Source organism: Grampus griseus, assembly GCF_964374135.1.
Source record: "Grampus griseus genome assembly, chromosome: 16".
Taxonomy (NCBI): Eukaryota; Metazoa; Chordata; class Mammalia; order Artiodactyla; family Delphinidae; genus Grampus; species Grampus griseus.
Genome location: NC_139010.1, coordinates 81290755 through 81307124, shown reverse-complemented (window position 1 = coordinate 81307124; position 16370 = coordinate 81290755). Strand labels below are relative to the sequence as shown.

Genomic DNA, 16370 nt, shown 5'->3' with positions numbered 1-16370 from the left:
GTCACGTGCTGAGTCTGTCACTGTATTAAAGGCATCACAGATGCAGTTGAATTCAACATGGTCTATCCCTCGATGCGTTTCACAGAACTGAGAAAAAGTAGCTATGAGCCAGAACTGCTCTGATAAAAATGTGCAGAGGCCCTGAGCAGTGTGGACCAGAGGAGTTTGGACGGGACGGAGGGGCGGGCACATGTGGTTAGTCTAGAAAATCCATGGAAGGAGGCAGCAACAAGTGCCCTCGGTTTAAAGGACGAGCGGAAGTTTGTCAAGGAGTTTCAGGTTTTCCTAAGGTGACTCTGGTACTTGGAAAACGCGTTAGGGCAAGAGAGAGACGGAGAGAGAAGCACTGAACGGCTGTTTCAGTGGCCAAAGTGAAAACTGCCTAAGTTCTTTGGGGGCAGAGGAAGGCGCTGGAGATTGCTGAGGGTGGCTGCACGGTACCCAGCTGATGGAAGCAGGTGGGAAGGGCGAGTCCAGCTAGACGCCAAGGTGCCTGCATGGCAGCTGAGTTTGGGAAGACCGAGCAGCAGGCTGGGGAAACGCTCTGATTCTGGACATGCCAGATGGATGGGGCCCCTCAGTAGTCACACGGAGATGCGTCCAGGGAAGTATGATGGCTATTTTGGGTCCTGGTTCTCCCACTGCCTAAAGGCACAGCCGGGACCACATATGTAAACTGAGGCTGAGGAGTAAATAAAAAGAGATGTGCCTGGTTCACCAGGCTTGCAAGGGAGACAACCCAGCCTGTGACTTGGAGCCTGACTTTCAGCTTCTTCTGAACAACACTGTGTGATCCAAGGCGCTGACGTGAAGCCAGCCGGACATAAAGCACTGCATTTTGAGGACACTGTGAGAGCCATCACACGCCCCAGCGAGCTGGCTGCCCCGAGTTTGCCTGAGTTTCCGTGTGGGCGTGGTGGCTCCATGGGGCCCCCTGGCGGTGGGCGTGTGCATCTCCACTGTCGTTTCACAGCCCGGGAAGCTCAGGTCCCTGAAGGTGGGATGATGTATCCACGGTGGCAGAGCGTGGGTCAGTCGGAGCCACACCGAGCACCGGGGACTCTGCGATCTGATTCAAAGAAAATTAAAAACGGAGGCCTCCGCTCTGCAGTCCACTGAGCCCCGCCAACACTGTCAAGGTTGGAGAAATCAGAGATTTCGGGTTTTCTTCCAGTCCAGGAAACACACAATGCCTGGGAGCCGAACTCACCTGCTTTTAACTCTTCACTGCTACACCCAGGGGACTGGAGAAAGGAATGTTCTAAATCCATTTCCCCTTCAATGAACTCAAGGAGCTGGAGACATCTTGCTAAGGAAACTGTGGCAGGGCCCGGGTATTTATAGGAGCAGCAGACAAGCACAGCATCCGCTGGAGATGCTGGGACCACGCTCTTCTGCAAAACTGCATGAAGCCGTGGGGAGAAGTGTTACTACAAAGCCCAGCAGAGACGCCGGGAAGCAAATAAAGCTGGTGCCAGCTGCCAGAGCAGCCTGAGCTTCAGCGCAGGTTTTTATTTCTTTGGAAATGTAGAGTAATAATTCTGTAAGCCAAGTCCCTACACATAAAACTTCTATTTTCAAGAGAAAAAGACTAACCAAAAAATGCAGTCTGCAGCCCGTGGCTTTAATCCTTCATCACCGCGAGCCACACAGATGTGGCCAGTGGCTTTCGGTGGCACGCCTGGCAGCACGGCTTCAGTTACCACGGAGCTCTCAACGCAAGCATTTTGTTGGATGGACGCAGGCAGGGGAAGGAGAGAGATAAAACGTAAACAATGATAGCTCCCGGGGATTTATATCTTGTAAACAGCCCAGCAGTCCTGGGGCCGTTCTGGATCACCCGGCACAGTCTGCAGTCTGCGCTGTACCTCAGGCACTAAAGGAGAGAACAGCCAGCTTAGCGGAGGCTGGCCTGGCTCCAGTCCCTTCACACTCAGGCTCGGACTCTCTAGAGTCAGGACTTTTTCCAGGCTGCTTCTCCTCAGAGGTGCAAGTGTTCCGCATGATGCGTGTGTCCCCTCGACGGTGCGCTACAGACGCCAGATCTGGCCTGCAGGAGGCGGACGGTACCACCAGCAGCCTCCAGCCTCGTGTGCGGCCGGACGCTGAGACCCTGGGCATTGCAGGAAGCTGTGCCAAGCCCCAGCCGAGCCCTAACAGATGAGGACAAGGTCTAGAGGCCAGACTTGGAACACACACGCTCCTGTCTGCCTGTTCAATGAGGGCTAAGTCTCTGAGCTGGAACTGCTCTGGGAAGGCAGGTCCAAACCGCAGAGGGCAGGTGCACTGCCCTCGACTGAGCTTAGAAGCAGCATCATGCAGAAAACCACAGCAGGGCCTGCAGCCCACAGGAAAAGTGGGAAGGGAATCACAAGACTCCCGGGTTCGAAGAGCACAACTGGCCGCACCCTGCTGACCCCGCCCATCTTGCAGACTCTTCCAGAAAAGGGGAAGCCAGGAGTAGAAGCGGGGGAGGCAGGCTGCAAACAGATCCTGGTGTGTGTTTTACGACAAAAGTTTCAGCATCTTCTTCGATTAAGTTCTGAGAGAAGGGAGCCGGGCCACAGACTCCACCGAGAGTGGGTCCCATAGCGCTGCCTGCGGGAGAAGCCCTGTTTACCGGCAGTAAGGAGGGGGCTCGATGGGAGGGAAGAGCAAGGGGGCACAGCCAACATCACCGACCAAGACACAGCAGCCCAGGGCAATGGGGACGAAAGCCGAGACGGGACTTGTCTTTTACGGCTCACGCGTTAATTCTGTAAGTATTACGTAGGCAACTGTCACGACTCAGGCCGTGCTGTAGGTGCTGGGAGCAGAGACGGGACAAGAGTCACCCCGTCACAGCAGCTGCATTCGGGGGACGGAGGCAAAATGACACAGAGACAAATGCAATCATCTGTAGTGAGTGCCAAGAAGGGAGAAAGGAGCCGAGTGGGGGAGCTTGCAGAAGGTGCTAGAGAGTAAGGAGGTCATGTGGGCCTGGGGACAGAGGGGCAAGGAGTGGCCAGGACACGTGCTCCAGACAGGGGAGAAAGCGACAGCCCTGAAGACGGTGACGGTGCCCACAGGCACCGTCTGCCGGGCAGCTGCAGCCAACCCCGCCAACACGCCCCCCGTGTCCCTCCGATCAGTGTGGAAGCCCAAATCGAGGGCCATCGCTTCTCCACGAGGCAGCACCCACCCCCCATCCCCCGCTCCCAGGCCCTATCTGGACAGCTCGCTGTGTTAAACAGGGAGGGGCTCTGGGCACAGAGTCCAAGTGCCCTAGACTGTCCACCGCTGGCTTCTGTCCAAGTCCTCTGTGCGGACCAGGGCAGCAGGTGCTGCTTTATCCTGGCCATTTGGCTGCTAAGACTGAAGGGACCTTTGCTCTGTGTCAGCTAGAGTCGGCCAGACTATTAACCTTCGGACACTGCCCTCTCCAGCCGGCTGTCTGCTTCACGTTGACCCGTGACTTGGTGTGCTCCGCCCTAAAGGAGAAAAGTCCCCCAGTGGAAAACACTGGACAGAGCCACGTTATTCCTACCTGATAGCAGGGCACAGCATCCCCTGGTACCCAGACATCACCTGACAAGCAGGTGCACTGCAACTTGGGGTTACAGACCGGGAGGGAGGTGCAGGGCTCAAGGTCACCTCACTGCAGGCATCTCCCAGCAGGTGCTCACGGCCACTCACACTCCCTCCACGAAGAAACCAGCTCCTGGTGGCAGCTTCTCAGTCGTGGGGGAGTGCAGATAGGAATCAACAGACAGATGAAGTCGAGTCATTTTGTTAAACAAGAACTCAGATTAGAGTACGCTGTGATTACAGTGGTGGTTCTGCAGTGTGATAAATCGGTTAATAACAGGATTCCCAATGTAGGAGCTTAATGGGAATTCAATAATTACAGGTACCCAGAATTGTACTGTTAGCCCAGGAAATGCTAGCACCCACCCTCTGACCTAATAACACAAAACCTATCTGGGCCTACTGAGATGGTTATGATCTGGAGAACATGCTTTCAATACTAACCAAGCACCTTGACAAAATTACTCTTTTGTACCTAAAATACCATATTGGATGCTATACTATCTTACAGACTCAATGGCAAGGTTCTTATTTTCCTTGTTAAATGTCCAAGTTGAAGAATTCTTGAATAGGTATTTCTTAATCATTGTTAGCTCTTGTCCCCATTATACAATTAGTGATCAACAAATGATAAGGAGAAAATAGTATCTGAATTGCATCTTATAGTTTAAGAAACTCTTTCTTTCAGGACAGGGGGAGTGGGGAGGATCCTTACCATTTTTCAGTAAGATACCAGGACAGTAATTATTATACCCCTTCAAGTGAAGGAAACCGAACCTTAAAGAGGTTAAGGGATTTATCTGAGCCCCCACTCACCCCCTCCCCACTCCGCAGCATCAGATGAAAAAGCCAGGAGGGAAATCCCTGTTCTTCCCACTGAAACGATAACTGACGCTCGTGTTTCACAAAGGCAGCACGTCCTGAGATGTGCACTTTTCGCAACTGTCCCCGTGAGGAAGCATGACTACATTATCCCGTTCCAGATTAGCAAGTTATGAGCTCACGGGGTTTTGTTCTATTTCCCATAAACTGCAGCATAACTCAGAGGACCTTTGAAATGAGGGGGGGAAATAGTTTTTGTTTTGGGAACAGGGGGAGAACTAGCCATAAACTTCTCTGACAATATTTTTAATTTTTTCACTAATACAGTCTCTGATGATACGAAAAATGGAACAGTGGATTTAAAGCATGACACGGTCCATCAGATGGGTCTTGAACTTGTTTTTAAAACTCCAGATAATACAGCTTTGCTGTTTTTGTCTTTTCAAAATGTCAAAATGTAGCTAGGATTAATGGTTCTCTAAATCAATAGGATATCATGTTTGTAAATGGTTTACGGTTCCACCGGACGTAAAATGTTGAGCTCAAGTATTATCATCACTGCTGAGCCTTTAGTGAAATCTACTGACATTTCGACTGGCACCCAGCGCAGAAATGGAGGCAGCACAGAGTGGACATCTCCGGAGGCCTGGCGTGATGCAGCGCCCAGGTTCAAATCCTAGGGGTACAGGCAAGGGAACCAAAAGGGAGGCGAGGCCCATTGCCCCTGGGCTGATCACAGAAGAGTGACACTGGAGCAGGGGGGTCCTACCCAAAGTTAGGGGGTCAACAATGGTCCCTTCCAAAGCCATGAATGGATGGGAGGACTCTAGGCCAAATGCAGCATTGTCAGGAGAAATTTCATAAGACACAAGAAAACCAGCTTTATCCCTGTCGTTCTAACACAAACCCTATCACTACTGGCAAATGTCCTTCCCCATGGCTGCATGTTTGCATATTATGGCTTCAGCCACGTAACTACAGTTTTGTTATTTTCACCGAACACTATCTATCTTTTTGCCTGGAAAACTATCTTTGAGAACAACTGAGTGATATTCAATGGTGTTGACTTGATAAAACACACTCTCTTCCCCAATGTTGGATATTTGGGCTCTTACCAGTTTTTTAGGCAGATGAGATTTTGCAAAGGAGACCAGAAGCCAAGGTCACTTCACTTTACAACTGTTTCAGGTGAGATAAATGGTTTTCTCTGACCTTGTGAAAAGTTGCACAGAGCTCCCAAATACCTGGTGTATATGCACTAAGACGACCCCTGAACACACATATCTTCGGTTACCTCTCTGTCCCATGAAGCACATGTGTGCAGTCTATGGACAAGCAAAAGGGTTACTCACATGTCACATTTCTCATTTCAACAAACACAGTCTATGCTTTCACACCACCTGTGTACATTAATAAAACTTCAAAAGTTGGCAATGAATGCAAATAAGTTATTTTTCAAAGAAAATGAAACTTTTTGAGATAGTTCACAGTGACCGAGCACTAAAACATATTATAGCCAACTGCTTAATATTGAACCGTCAAACGGCATTAAACACCATCCGAATGATCATTACCCTGCTGGGATGGCACCAAATTCTGCTGTCTCTAAGGGAGCTCTTTACATAGGAAAGACCAAGCACTAAATTCTTCCCTCTCTCTTCTTTCTAGTGTGGAGCTAGACTTTAAGCAGCAAGAAGACAAACTCCAGCCAGTTCTGAGGAAACTCCATCCTTTCGAGGAAACTCAGGTCGCACACTCGCCTTACTCTCAGGAGACTTACTCAACTCCCAAGCAAAAACCCAAACCTGAATCTAAAAAGCACGGACGATGGAAACTCTGGTTCCTTTAAAACTCATGGTGTTTGGAGTCCAAAGGCCGTCTTTAAAACCCACTGCAGTTCAAAGTAAATCCTTTCCCAAAACGAATAGGACGGAGTGAACGGTGGCTGACTCGGACCCCACCTGTTCTCACCCTGCTTACCAAAAAGGCCTTTGTAACAGATCAACTCACAGAAGCGAAGTAGTACATGTCACACCTTGCCTGCTGTTCCTTGCAGTTCGTGGATGTGGGATGTAAAACCGGAAACGAAACTTAACATAGTCAAAGATGATAAGTAAACATTCTATGCCCGCACCCCAGATCAGCAAGGATTACATTATCAACCTGCAGAACGGCAGGCTGTCACTCTGTAACACAGCTAAAACTCATAATTATTTTCAAGCCTTTATTTTTTTTTAATACTGAGAAGAAAAAGTAGCCCTTACATTTGCAAAGGACTCCATTTTTATGTTTAATTTTGCAAATAAGCGGGGGGCGAGTGCAATTTTCAGCACATCAAATTCCGGAGAAAGCACAATTTTTTTCAAGTGGTCGGAGACCATGAATAATCTCTAAAATGTGACTATATGTATATTTGCCTCATGTGCTGTAGCGCTAAGCCAAGTGACATCTCAGCGTCACGCTGACACCTCAAATTCAGCGTTTGTTTCAACTCCAGACCGGTGACGTGCTTACTGCTCACCCTGCAGATGCCCGGCAGCCAGGAGTCCCCCAAAGTCAGGACATGCCTTTAATCACTGCAAGCTGACAGGGTCAGAGCTATCGGACACTAAGCTTTCGCAGATCTCATTTTTAATCTTTTGGTACCCAAAGGCCAAATGATAAATCCTGGCAAGAATTTGAAAACACACGTAGAGAGATACACAGCAGATAATACAGTCACCAATAAATCACAGGCGTTCTCTGCCACCGGAAAGTGTTTCTGTGGATCAATCTCTGAGACACTGTTCATCACGAAAGCGCAGCCAGACATTTTATACGATTCGTTACGCTTTGTAACAACTGTAGAAGATCTGACTATCTCAAAGAGAAACCGCGTGCTTAGTTTAGCTGCTACCAACAAACCAACTAACGTCACCTACATTTAACCTATTAGTGAGTTGTACTAAATGACATACCTAGGGGAAAGCTGTGAATCAAATGTTTTTAGGTCTTTTTTAAATAAATCGTGACACTTCGAGTTCTCTTTTGATTACACATTGCAATATAAATCTTAGTTCCTTTATTTTTTCACTCATTCCTTTGCACCTTTGCAAGTATCTTTTTATAGAAATCAAAAGCCCCTAGTCTATTAAGGACTCTTGTCTATGAAGTTTTGGCTTTTCACAGTAGGACGTAGGGATCTTCTTTTGACTTTTTTTGGTTCAACTTTAATTTTGAGTCGTTTGTGAATGTACAATGAAACCGAGTCTTCTGGTCTCTGTCCAACCGTTTCTTATCTAATCTCGTGCTCACACGCACACCTCACTGACCAGATGCCAATAAGGTGGTCGGCCTTAGTGAAAGGATCTACCTGCGTTTCTCAGATTGGAGCTATTTCTTGCCACGCATTTTCCTCCTGACTCAATAGCAAATCTATTTTCGTTCTAAGTGTTTTGATTCTAGAAAGACCTTAGTGGACTTGAAAAAAAAGTGACAGGAGTATCTCATGTAAGCATTCTTTGGGGATTACTCAAGCTATATCACAGATGTGTGCTTTAATTAAAAGAAAAACACGCATCTTTTGTGGACATGATACATGAGGATCCAAATCCTTGAATATCAGTTAACAGAATTGAGAAATATTTTTGTGCAAGAGGAAGGCTAAGTTGATCCTGTACCATGAAGGAAGTGCAATTGTTTCATGTAGAGATAAAGTTTAAAAAAATGTGTTTCATGTATTTTCTACTCTTTTTAACTAAAGTTATAAAAAATGTTTGCAACAAGCTATCTCTCCTTGTGTTTTCAAAATCCCGACTATCTCAGTGAATTGAAATAAGGGTGTTAGCAGCTCTCTGCTTAGTACCATAATTCCGTCTAAACAAGAGGACATCTAGTAAACAAAGTAACATCACTGTTTGAAAGCAGTCTAGACAAAAAAAAAAGTTAATATTTTCAGGATCAAAAAGGAAACTGAAGATAAATTCCTATTTAAAAATGAAACTGTCTTCAGAATAGAAAAAAAAATATTTTCAAACTCATTTCACAGTTTAACTGCAATGTATCCTAACAGATGATGACTCTTCTCTTAGAAAGATTTAAGTAAAATCTTTGATACAAAACCAAGGTAAAAAGTACCGTGTTCCCTCATATGTAGATGTACACATGGCATTACGTATAGAGATTAAATTATTATACTTGTCACTAAGTTCTTTATTAATTTTTAAATAAAAAAAAAATCAAAGGTCATGTTTTGTGTGGCTATTAATCTTATTTCATGGTTTCAATAATTTGGTAAAAAATAAGTAATCTGAGGAAATAATAATAAAGGAAAGATGTTCAGGCTGAAGAGAACTCCATTGGGTCTTTGGGAGAGGAGAAGGGCCGTGGGCACTGCCTACTGGCCTGGTCTGGCTGGGGAGGGGGCAGGGCTGAAATCCAGCTCAGACTCAGTTGACCAGACCACGCACCCTGGCATGGGCTTCAGCTGCCAGGAGAACAGGATGGCTTTTAAGGGCGAAGGGCACAGTACACAGCAGGATCTGGCTGAGGTCTAATTTTTGTTTTTATTTTTTATTTTTATTTTTTTTGCGGCACGCGGGCCTCTCACTGTTGTGGCCTCTCCCGTTGCGGAGCACAGGCTCCGGACGCGCAGGCTCAGCGGCCACGGCTCACGGGCCCAGCCGCTCCGCGGCATGTGGGATCCTCCCGGACTGCGGCACGCCCTGCATCGGCAGGCGGACTCTCAACCACTGCGCCACCAGGGAAGCCCAGGTCTAATTTTTAAAGAACCTCCGGGGGACAACTGAACTCATCAGTGTTTCCAGGGCAAACCCTGCCATGCCCCCCTGGAGACAGATTCTCTCTAGATCATCCATCAGGCAGGTCCACAGCCCCAGGGGGTCGGCCAACTCCTTCCTTTCTTCTTCCCTCCCCGGGGTAGGGGACCAGTGCCCCAATGGGACTGAGCACTGGGGTGCTCAGTCTGGGTCTCCCACAGAGACCAGCGCAAACCAACCTCCTCTCCCAAGGGAGAGGGCCCCCTGGAAACTCAGGAGAGGAGAGGTCACCACCCCCTTTCCTGGGCTCTGCAATAGCAGAGTCCACTTGCAAGGTGCGGGAGCAAGGATTCGGCTGAGATGGAAGGCTCCCACTGCCTCACAAGTTCCTCTGGGGCAAGAAGTGGGTGAGTGCAGCTCAAGTATAGGATAGAGAGGAAGACCCAATGCCCGGAGCGCTGGGGGAAAAAACTCCAAGGCACATTCTGCAATTATCTGTGAGCCGAATACTGGTGCGGCCTCAGGGGTCCTCTCTTATCGATAACTAGATCCAACAAAGGGCATTCTGCCACACAGGTGCCCACCAGTCATTCTGAAAGTGTGCGACTAGCCTCCAAGGAGAGGTCCCAGGCCTCTGCATCTGGTCCTTCCATCTCAGACTCTCCCCCAAAGCAGAGTAAAACTGGGGAGAAAATCAAGGTGTGGGGAAACCTTGCTATCTTGGAAAGGGCACATGAAGTTGGCAGAAGTTTCCCACATCCTATGAGGTTGCCAAGGTGTCCGCTGCCATGGAGACCTGAGGTGTGGCAGAAACGGCATCATCATTCACGGACCCACGCCAGGCCGACTCCAATCTCAAACCGCAACAACGAGCACGCCTTGCAAAGCCATTCTCCTTAGGGTGCCGTCATAGGCAAGGCAGATACACAATCCTCAATTCCAACTCAGAAGACACACCATTAAATTCAAGCGCTTGCTTTGTGCTTCTTATCGAAGAGAGCAAGGACAAAATACAAGAAACGGGCCGTGAACGCCTCCATTCCACCCTGTCTGTGAGGGCACAACACGTTTACAAAGCCCACCACAGCTGGAATGATTCTTTGGGAGCATTTTTATCAGTGAATAAAATTTGACGTGACTAGTAAGGAAGACAAGAGTCACTGGTGCAGTGTCACCTAAAGATAACAGCAGCTGACTCGACATTGATATATCTCCTTTTATCTAGAAAAGCTCTACCACTGGCACATGTGGCATGGGTAAGTGCGCAACCAACTTATTTACAGGAAGAGAAGAACTATATGATTCAGAAACAATGTTCTGTTTTGTGAACTAGGGATAACTCATCGTGCTACAACGTGCAGCATACGCTTTGGCAGATGAGAAGGTCATATGCAAGCAGCATAATGCCTTTTAAGGAGCTCAATAATTAAGTTAAGATACGGCTTGGGATGAACATGCAGGAACTGCACAGCGTATTTTACCCAGGTAATGATATGGTTTTCATTTCCTCTGCAGTAAATCCAGTCAGTGACCAACCTTGAAAAAATACTACGGCCACAGACACACGTGAAAGGCAGGGAAAACTGCTATACCGATACCATATGGAAATGAATTTATAAAGTCATCACAACTCACACGTGTACCTGTGATAGGATGATTTTCTGGAAGTCAGATGTTTCCTAAGTAGGTTTATTAACAAACATACAAGTTAGAGACACTTTTTGCAACACTCATAGAGAAAAACCAGATACTGTCCGCTTGAAACTTTTATAATGCATTGCTTTCCTTTGCAAGGCAAGATTAAGAATAGCATTTTGTTAAAAGCACATTCATACATAAAGTCCATTAGAATAAATATCGCAAAACAAATGTTCGTGCATGGGGAAATAACATCTTTGTGTAAATATCTGGTGATAAGTCTTGGTAAAAGGGAGTCTTTTGCAGTATCTTTTAAATGAAGAAGTATGTCAAGTCATTATAAATCACGCAGGTTCAAAGAAGTCAGCGGACTTTTCACTAGCAGCATCTCTTCCCCACCAATAGCGCCACTGTCACGATGAAACACACCGCACCCGTCTACGTCCCCTACAGCTGGTGTTCGGAGTAGAAACAAAAGAACTTCCATCACTTGAGTCTAGGGAATCAGGAGGTCTGGTGGTCACAAGAACAAGTGGAGAATGCAGGAAGAATGTTTCCCTTTCCTAAGCCTACTTCTGTGGATTTTCCAAGGGAACCTTTCTTTTGAAGAAGGCCACATTTTCGTTTTCGTGAGTTAGTAATTTTCAGTCTTCTTAAAAGTCCTTCTCACTCAATTACATTTTTAAAGGACCCATTAACAGAATGTAAATATTATCTGAAAGAGGCAGCAGAGGCTAACATCACAAGAGAAAGAAGGGTCACGCGTGCTACTCATCCTGTCTGCTCTCAACCCAGCTTTGTTACAGCACTTACTCCAGCAAAGACACAGGCATGTGTGTGTTGGTGGCGGGGGGGGGGGTCAAGGGAGGGGGAAACCATGTCACCTGCCCACCAGACAAGAGCACCTAAGCCACCATGGCCCCCTGCTCAGAACCATACACAATGACCAAGAAGGTGCCCAACGCTGATGGCCTAGAAATCTTTTCAAAGAGGAAGAGAAAAATAAAATCTGAAATGAGACCATGTAAAGCTCAGCACCCCACTCAATTATTCTATAGCATTAGACGATCCTGGGATAAAGATAAAATGGCATCTTAATTCTGTGGCAGGGTTACTGCAAGCCTTCTGTGTTAGGGCCTGCTGTAGGCAACCACGCAATCTGCAGTCCTACACTTGCCAAATGGAGTTTTATTTGTTAAAAAAACTATAATACTTAGGATCATGGCGTATTTTTATCCTCTGCCTGAGATGCATTCCAATAGCCCATTTCAAATATAAAGTTGAAAGGTATAAAATGAACTAAAACAAATGATATATAACCAACTGCATGGTGTTTATAAGGTACCATGGATACAGTTAAAAGATGACGCTTATACAGTACATCACAGCTTAGCCAATGGTGTGTGAAGCTCCCCACTTCTTAATTCCATATATAAACACATGGGGAAACTGCCAGGCCACAACTCATCCCCAACGAATAACTTGTTTTGATGGAAAGAGACGTCACGCTTCTACTACTGTTGACAATATCATGAAATAAATCATTAAGTGAAGCACAGCTATTCAAAACCTTTTTAATCACTTAAATTGTTAAAGTCCATTTTCAGCGATTCTTTAGAATTTGTGAGCTGATTCACAGTTATACCATTTCCATTCCACTGATGCAAAAAAGAGGAGCAAACACATAAGGGCTGGGATCTCTGTGGTGTAACGGGATGTTACAGCTGAGCCCAAACAGGCCTAAAACGATTTTCTGCTCTCTTTCCACTCTAAAAGGGCCACTGATTACGTTTTTTGGCCACCTTGCCTGGGATATTTTCTTCCCCAGATCTTCCTCTCGTCTAAATTCACGGAGCTGCAACAGTGACGTTAAGAAGCTAATGCATAAATCTGCATGGGAGCCCATGTGGACAGCAAGGCTGAGCTCAGCAGGGCAACATTTCAGTCTCACTGCTCTGTGGACGCCACAGAGGGGACTCGTGGTTCCTTGACGACTGAAAGAGTCTCTGAACATCTCCAATGTGAAATGGAGAATGTCCTTCCTGGAAACATCTTAATGCTGTCATCGTTCATTAAATAATTATAGTTATATTCAGTTGTTTTCTTTGAGATTCCTTCCCTGATGTCGTAGTTCATTTTAGGAAGGAATTTCTGGCCTCCTTGTATACACATTAGAGATGCTGGCACTGGGAGGAGTTAGCTTAGGACCGAAATCCTGTTCCTGCTTCTGGAGACTTCTGCTGGAGAAGGACAGGGCGGTGGGGGGATGCGCCTGGATGCAGGCAGCTTGCTCTAGTGCCCCGTGGCCCCTGACGGTGCCCTGGACCCCGTCACCTATGCAGTAGGAGCAGGGCCACAGCTAGGTAAGACTGAGCCTGGGTCCTCACTTCATGCCGCCTTGGTAAAGGTGCAAGGGCTCTTCCCAGGCACCCCTAAGGGTTCCTTAGGACACATGGCTTCCTCCAAGCCCTTCAGGAAAGGGGCAACCGATCCATGGTCTGGCCCGTCTTCCTCCAGGACATCCTGACATTTGGTCCACGAAAACGACTGAAGGTGGCAAAGGACAAAAGGTGCTTATTGCCCTGGGCGGCTGCCGCACTAACTACGATGCCGAACCAGGAGGAATTCCGAGCCCTCCTCTGGGCCTCCTGGACCAGCACTGAGATCAGCACCGTGAGTCTCAGTCTCACAGAAGACACCAAGGAAAGCCAGCTCTGGCGCCAGCCCGGGCTCCCCGCAAGCGCCGCCACGCTAGCTGTGGGTCTGGGACCGTTTCCCATCTCTCTGCAAGGCATTTCTGCAGCGGCCTATGCACGATGAAGCGGAGGGTTAAGTGAGGACCCTCCGTTCATTACACAGTGCCCAGCACGTCCACAAGTGCTCGGTGAGAGCAGCTATTACTTGCGCCGCTATTATCACTATGTCTGAGATGTGAGAAATTTCCCAAAGGCCTCCAGGACCACGTGGTCTGAGAGAAGTTACCACGCTCCATTCTAGAAACTATGACTGAGCTGCAAGCATGTCTTACAATCTGGCCCCAGGCTAAGGTCCCATCCAAACCGTTATGGGCTTCCTCCCCGCCCTCCTCTCCCCAGTTCAACTGCTGGCCAGGGTGGGCTTATAACCCAAGTGAACACACCGCTAACCAGAGACAGAAACATCTCACCAGTTCACTGGCCTCCACGTCGGCCATGTTCTCCATCTGCCCATCGTGAGTGCCCAACACGCTCACTGTGACTCCGTGACAGCCAGAACGTCACCTCAGCCCCGCTGCTCCAGCCTGTTCCAACAGGGGCTTAGCAGAATGACACCAAACTTGGTTCAACTTGAAGGCACATTCATTCTTTCTACTTAAAGCCCTCTTGAGTTCCACAACGAGAGTGTTCCAGGGGCACCCAGGGCACAACCCCAAGAAGACGGGAACACCGGACCCCGGGGGTGCCCCTGGAGTCACCCCAATTCTTCCTCCACAGGGCTCAGTCTCCACCCACGTATACAAAAGCATTTCCAGATTACAGAAAAGAATCGTTATGATGAAGAGCATGATTACAGAATAATGGAAAATCCACTGCAAGCAACGCCAATTTACAAGGAAATATTTTATTTCCTAATTTATACATGTTATAATCCAAACCTAAAAGAGATACACCTTAAAAAGGAAACTCTGCACATAACACATGCTAAAACCCTGAGACATAAACTAGACAATTTGACTGGATGGAAACATACAAAGGCAGCAATTATTCTCCTGTGATTCACCCAAAACCACAGACCGCAGCCTTTACGGTGATGCAGCCACAGAAACCGACACAAGCCCAGTGCTCCAGTCTTGCTTTGCTGCCTGACGGAGACAGACGGGTCACTGTACTTGATCCGTTCCCAGGCTACACAGACACAACTAAAATCACCCAAGGAAGACCGATGTGCCTAGTCTGACTGCCAGCGAAGACTCCAACTGGATTTTCTGTTCTGTGGTTAGGAAAGCTATTTTTTTGAAATGCGAACCACCAAACTCAGTTACACGGTAACATGTACTACAAACGAAAGAAGTTAAATGGGACCTACGAATGCATCTTTTGCCCACGAAACCATATTTAAGAATAATGATGGTGAGGAGGAGAGTGGCAGACTCTGGAAAATATCACCATAATATGAAAATGCTGCGGTCTTGCTTTAGCAATAAGCTTGCTAAATTATTGTTAAAACTCTGAGAAAAAGAACAGATACCACTCCTTGTCTCGACAATCTGAACAGGACAGACATCTACAATACTTTAGAGTAGACACAAAACAGCGAAGTCGGAGGGCCTCAATTCCTTTTTAAGGCCCTTCATAAAATTTTATTAATGGCATCTTAAATGTAAATACGTAGAAAGAATCTGCCAGAAGAATGAGGACTTAGAAGAACATACACATCCTTTGCTAGAAGTAAGCAATGAGAAAACTAGAACCAAATGTTGGTTTGTTACTCTTCAACTTTGACACTGACTTATGGAGTCGTGGCAATGAGTACCTTTAACCTACTAGACTGTAAATAAATGCATCCCCACTGCTTGCTGTATCGTTGTACAACATGGTTAGTTTCAAAAGGCAGGTGGGAAAGAACCACATGGAATTTCGGGCTTGAGAGTGAATGACTTTCCCGGGAAAGATGCTGTCAGGCACAATGAAACCCACAAGCGTGTCACCGAGCACTTACGATGAGTTCAGAATCCCGTCCCATGGAAATGACGGTTCGGTTCACTGTCCGGAGAAGCTTCTCCATGATAATCTGGACATGCCTCTGAGTTGGTCCCTGCAGGAGGACACACCAGTGTAAATATACCACCACCTAAGACAGTCATTAACATGCCCGTCCCGCGGCTGTCACTGAATCCATTTATCCTGTAAAGAGTAAATCAATTACAACGCTTAACGAGATGAAAAATGGCCCGTCAGAGGCAAAAGCCTTCACGAAGAAAACTCAAGGCATTTTATTAATTATAGTCCATTAATGATAATGTGTTATATAATCATAGTAATTTAATTGAAGCAAACCTTAAAAATAAAAGCAACTCTGTTTAAACAATATAATGTTTATGATCCCTGATTAGCTCACCAGTGAGTTTTCTAAAGACACTTGGCCACTTGTAAATGGAAGGCTGAGATAACAACCATAGATGGCTCTGCATGTCAGGTCCCAATAATGTGGGCACAATCACATGGAATTGAATGTTTACTTAAAATTCAGAGTGCCACAGAACCTTCTATCAGTAAGAATTTGCTCCTTTATTTTGTGTGTGATGGGACTGCCGATTCTTCTTCATGAACTTTGAACGTGTTTAAATGGGCTTTCTAGATGCTTCCGCACAGGCCAGGCAGGCACCACCTCCTCTGTGAGGCTTGGCCACACAACCTCTTTACTCCCAACCTTTCATCTGATAAGAAAAGGAAAAGGCCTGGCATGGGACCCCTGGAGGCTGGCCTTTGGGTTAAGGCTTCCAACATCTTTCAAAGGCAAAGCCCGGGAAGAGCGGATGCAGCCACCATCCCAATGAATCACTTTACCTTATCTCCTTCTTCAAGGGCAACACCCAGGCTCTGAGAG

The 16370-nt window shown here is 47.0% G+C and overlaps 2 protein-coding genes across 4 annotated transcripts in view; one reads left to right on the top strand and one right to left on the bottom strand.

Annotated features, from left to right (window-relative positions):
- INSYN2A (inhibitory synaptic factor 2A) overlaps window positions 1–6238 on the top strand; it is a gene marked incomplete at its 3' end in the record, with an annotated part of 36648 nt that extends 30410 nt beyond the window's left edge. Inside the window, exon 3 of the mRNA XM_082673368.1 lies at window positions 6058–6238. Coding sequence (XP_082529494.1) covers window positions 6058–6238 — 181 coding nt within the window. The remainder of the gene's footprint in view (window positions 1–6057) is intronic.
- DOCK1 (dedicator of cytokinesis 1) overlaps window positions 1–16370 on the bottom strand; it is a 526850-nt gene that overhangs the window by 308806 nt on the left and 201674 nt on the right. For all 3 annotated transcript variants that reach the window (XM_082673365.1, XM_082673366.1, XM_082673367.1), the window contains exon 27: window positions 15483–15578. In XM_082673365.1, coding sequence (XP_082529491.1) covers window positions 15483–15578 — 96 coding nt within the window. The remainder of the gene's footprint in view (window positions 1–15482; window positions 15579–16370) is intronic.